Genomic DNA, 4,650 nt, shown 5'->3' on the forward strand with positions numbered 1-4,650 from the left:
CACATTCCACCAAGGAGAAACTGAGGCTCAGAGAGGACACCACTGCTTTCTTGGCTGTGTGACCTCGCTCAACTTCTCAGTATTCTAGTTTTGTCATCTGTAGAATGGGATTTGTTTCTCCCATGGGGTGGTATGAGGATTACATGAATAAAGCGCTCAGCAAGGTGCCTGCTACATAGTAAGCGCTGTTTGCTGTTATTACTGTTATTGTTATTGTTGTTTGGTTCGTGGATGGTGCAGTTTGTGAACTGAGCACCCGCTGTGTGCCAGGCTGTGTATTGAGTGTTGGGGTCACAGCAGTGATCAAGACAGACCCTGTGCCTGCCCTTTGGGGATTCACAGTCCATTGAGGTGAGGGAGGGACAGACACATAACTGGGCAGTTTATATCCAAGCTGATCAGGACTGTGACAGTGGACATACAGGTACTGGGAGGCACCTAAGATGGAAGGCTTCCTGGAAGGGGTGCTGTAGTGGGAAGTGGGTGCCAAGCCCTGGGATTAGCATGGGATCAAGGAGGACTTCCTGGAGGAGGGACCCTGGCGGGTACCAGCCCACTCTCGCTGCAGGGGAAGAAGTTCGTGGGGGACCTGCAGCCAGACGGGAGGATCGTGTGGCAGGAGACGGGGCAGGTGTTCAACTCCCCCAGCGCCTGGGCCACCCACTGCAAGAAGCTGGTAAACCCAGCCAAGAAATCAGGCTGTGGCTGGGCCTCCGTCAAATACAAGGGCCAGAAACTGGACAAGTACAAAGCTGCCTGGCTCCGACGACACCAGCTCCATGTGCCTGCAGCTGCCGCCGATGAGGTACGTCTTTCGGCCTCCTGGAGCAAGCTCTCCCTGACTCATCGTCCAATAGAAGTTCCCAGAGAGAGGACATTGGAGCCGGGACCTTGAGGGATGAGCAGGAGTCCGAGAGGGCAAGATGGAGGGAAGAGCTTTCCAGAGGGAGGGGATGGCGTATGCGAAGCTGTGTAGGCACGAAGCCACACATGCTGATTAGGGAACCATGATTAGCTGATGCAGCCAGCGGTTCAGCTGTGTTGGGTAGCTGAGGGTGCTGGAGACCCTGGCAGGAACCAGATCTGGAAAGATCTTGAATGCCATGATAGTAATAGCTGTTCCTTGAATGTTCACCAGCCGGGTAAACTTGGCCAAGGACCATCTCCGGGTCCTTAGTCTTCGTCATATGTAAAATGGAAATGATAACAGTACCATGTGCATTAGACGTATTGGGATAGATTAGATGTACGTGTATATATCTGGCTGGCAAGTCTGAAATCTGTAGGGCCGCTGGCAGGCTGGAGACTCAGGCAGGAGTCGATGCTGCAGTCTTGAGGCAGAATTCTTTCTTTTCTGGGAAACCTCAGTTTTTGCTCTTTAGGCTTTTCAACCGGTTGGATGCGGCCCACCCACATTATCACAAGTAATCTTCATTGAAAGTCAATTTACTGTAGGTGTGAACCACATCTACCAGATGACTTCACAGTAATTCACAGACTAGTCTTTGATTAAATAAGTGGGTAGCAGGGCCTAGCCAAGTTGACATACAAAACTAACCCTCACACCATGTGATAGGGCCATTCATTCTGCAAGCATTTTTAGTAAACGCCAACTGTGTGTCAGGCGCTGTTCTAGGTGCTGGAGATAGAGCAGAGAGCGAATAGAATAATCTCTGCCCTCATGGGGAGATAAAGAAAATAAATAAGGCCATCTTATAGAATGTCTGAAGGAGGGATGGGAGTAGGGGGTGGGGAAACAGGGTGGTCAGAGAAAGCCTCACTGAGAAGGTGACATTTGAGCAGAGAACTAAGGGAGGGGAAGTAGGGAGCCATGAGGGTATCTGGAAAACAGCACATGCACAGGAACTGAGGTAGGACCTTGCCTGGTATGCTGGAGGAACAGCAGGAGGTGTTTGTGGCTGGAGCAGAGAGAGGGAGGAGGGGAGGGGAAGGCGGGAAAGGCCTGAGACAGGTCGTGCAGGGTCTTGTGGGCCAGGGGAGGACTTGGGTTTTTACCTCCGGGTGGTGGAAGCCCTCGGGAGAATGAGGCCTGACTCGGTGCTCACCGCCGCCCTCTGGTGGCTACTGCGGGGAGGACAGACTGAGGGGACTAGGGTGCAGATGGCTGCTGCGGGTCCAGGTAGGTGATGACGGGGCAAACCAGGCCGGTCACTGAGGTGGGGAAGAAGTGAGCAGGTTTTGGCTAATTTTGAAAGTGGATCTGATGGAATTTGGCGGATGTTGGTGTTAAGAGTTTTGTTCTGAGCAAGTGGGTGGATGGGGTTACCCCCATTGGAGATGCGGGGATTTGGGAGCAGCAGGTTTGGGGGGTTCGTGGGGGCGCATCATGGCCATATTGAGTGTGAGGTCTCTGTGAATACCCCTGCGTGGAGACGTTGAGGGACAGCGGGACCCTGAGTCTGGCGTTCAGGCGAGCCCGGGGGTGGAGGCAGGACTGTGTGTGTTGCCGGGCGTAGGCGAGGTTGGAGCCAGGAGAGCGAACAGGTTGCCTGGAGGAGCGTGAGTCGGGGAGGGAACAGACCCCAGGATCAAGCCCTGGGCAGGAAGGGGAGAGACTGGGGGGATCCTAGAGAGGTGGGAGGAAACCTGAGGGGTTCCCAGGAGGAGGGGCGACTGGCCAGGTCAGATGCTGCTGCTCCCAGTGACTGAGATGTGGCTGTCGGCTTTGGTCACAGAGAGGTTACCTTGGCTAGGGAACTTTAGGCGAGAGCAGAAGTTATTGGGAGAATAAAATAATCCACGCAAAGTACGTGCTTGCTCAGTGGATGGAACAACAGGGCAGATGCTAAATTCTTTTCAGGCGTTAAGTCGTTTCACCCTGGCGCCAACCGTATTGGACTAAAGGTCACTGTGCCGTTTTACAGAGGACCATGGAGCTCGGAGAGGTTAGGGCGCTCGCCTGAAGTCACACAGCTTGTTCAGCCAAGTAGGAGCTCAGGCCTGTGCCGCCGGCAGAGCTGTGAACCGCCTCTGCTCACGCTCTCCCTCTAGTGGTCACCTGGAGCAACGGCAGGGACCTGAGGCTCAGGCCAGCCCGAGTTCTGGGTGGAACTTGGTGGGGACGGCGGGGGACACCCAGGTGAGGGTCTCGCCGCTGTCCCCACGCCTGTCCCGCCAGAGCCCGGCCAGCGAAGGGGAGGAGGAGGAGCTGCTGATGGAGGAAGAGGAGGAGGAGGTTCTGGCAGGGGTCTCGGCGGAGGACAAGGGTCGGAGACCTCCTGTGAAGGGCCCCTCAGAGCCTGCCCACCCGGGTGAGAGGCGGGGGAAGAGGGGGGGCAGGGCGGGCGGAGGAGGCCGGGGACAGGGCTGACCCCAGGTGTCTGGCTGACGGCCTAGCCCTGCTGCCTAACTTCACTTTCACTGCCCGACTTCTTTATGGGCTGCCAGGGGTCTTCACCATGTCGTCTGACCTCCTTGTTCCCCAACAGCATTTCTTTGCTCTGCTGCCTGATTTCTAATCCTGATGCCCGATTGCCCCTCCCCCAACCCTGATTTCCTGAGCCTTTCATCTGATTTTGAATTCTCTGTCCGATTTGTCGCCCCCGCCACCTGATTTCCCAGTCCCGGTGACATCTTTTTAAGGCTGCTTCTGGAGTTTTTCTGGGGACTGACGCTACCTTTTTTCCTTACCTCCGCCTCGCAGAGGCCACGCCCCCCGGGAAGCGGGCGGAAAGCAAGATCCGGGTGCCAGTGCGGTACTGCGTACTGGGCAGTCGCGACTCCGCCAGGTCAGATACGCCCCATGCCCCCGCGCCTCTCCCACCCTGCAGGACCTCTTGCCAGCCTGGGGGGAGCAAGAGCGGGGGGTAGAGGGGACGCGAGGCCTCAGATTCTCAGAGCTGGCTGGGGAGGGCGCTGAGGAGGCAGCCTGGGGGTTTCTGAAACTGGGGACCCTCTGGCTCCTACAGGAACCCCCACACCCTGGTGGAAGTAACATCCTTTGCAGCCATCAACAAGTTCCAGCCGTTCAACGTGGCCATCTCCAGCAACGTGCTGTTCCTGCTGGTGGGTGCCCGGCTCCCACTTTGTCCCTTGGGGGCCAGAGCCCTCCCTCCCCCAGACCAAGGCAGGGGGGCTGGAGTACCTGGGAGGGAGGGGTGCCCTGGGATGTGAACTTGGTGTGGGAGGGGCCTTGTCTGCTTTGTTCACTATTGGTAAACAGTGTGTGCTCAGTCAACATTTGAATGAAGGAATGGGGCAGGCTGAACCCCTGCATGTCACAAGCGCCCTGGCCCCCAGGATGGCGTTGGGGCCGAGTGAAGCCTGAGCACGAGCGAAGCCATGTCCCTCCTCCCCAGGACTTCCACAGTCACCTGACTCGCAGCGAGGTCGTGGGATACCTGGGAGGCCGCTGGGACATTAACAGCCAGAGTGGGTATCGGCGGCCCCGTGGGGAGGGCGCTGTTTGGGTCGGGGGCTCAATGTCCACGCCTTGTCCCCGCCTCTGTGCAGTGCTCACGGTGCTGCGAGCCTTCCCCTGTCGCAGCCGGCTGGGGGATGCAGACACTGCCGCCACCATGGAGGAGGAGGTGAGGGGGCACGCCGGACGGGGCCTTCTGGGGAGGGCTGGGGTCGACACAGCTGTCCTGGCTCCCGCGTCCCAGCCGCCAGCAGAGAGCGAAGTGTGCG

The 4,650-nt window shown here is 57.6% G+C and overlaps 1 protein-coding gene across 1 annotated transcript in view; it reads left to right on the plus strand.

Annotated features, from left to right (window-relative positions):
• The window catches only part of MPND (MPN domain containing), an 8,043-nt gene that overhangs the window by 1,011 nt on the left and 2,382 nt on the right, over nucleotides 1–4,650 (plus strand). Inside the window, exons 3-8 of the mRNA XM_011381931.2 lie at nucleotides 522–805; nucleotides 3,140–3,272; nucleotides 3,665–3,749; nucleotides 3,930–4,026; nucleotides 4,320–4,392; nucleotides 4,474–4,550. Of these exons, the coding sequence (XP_011380233.1) occupies nucleotides 522–805; nucleotides 3,140–3,272; nucleotides 3,665–3,749; nucleotides 3,930–4,026; nucleotides 4,320–4,392; nucleotides 4,474–4,550 (749 nt within the window). The remainder of the gene's footprint in view (nucleotides 1–521; nucleotides 806–3,139; nucleotides 3,273–3,664; nucleotides 3,750–3,929; nucleotides 4,027–4,319; nucleotides 4,393–4,473; nucleotides 4,551–4,650) is intronic.

Source organism: Pteropus vampyrus, unplaced genomic scaffold (genome assembly GCF_000151845.1).
Source record: "Pteropus vampyrus isolate Shadow unplaced genomic scaffold, Pvam_2.0 Scaffold459, whole genome shotgun sequence".
In the NCBI taxonomy this organism is placed as follows: domain Eukaryota; kingdom Metazoa; phylum Chordata; class Mammalia; order Chiroptera; family Pteropodidae; genus Pteropus; species Pteropus vampyrus.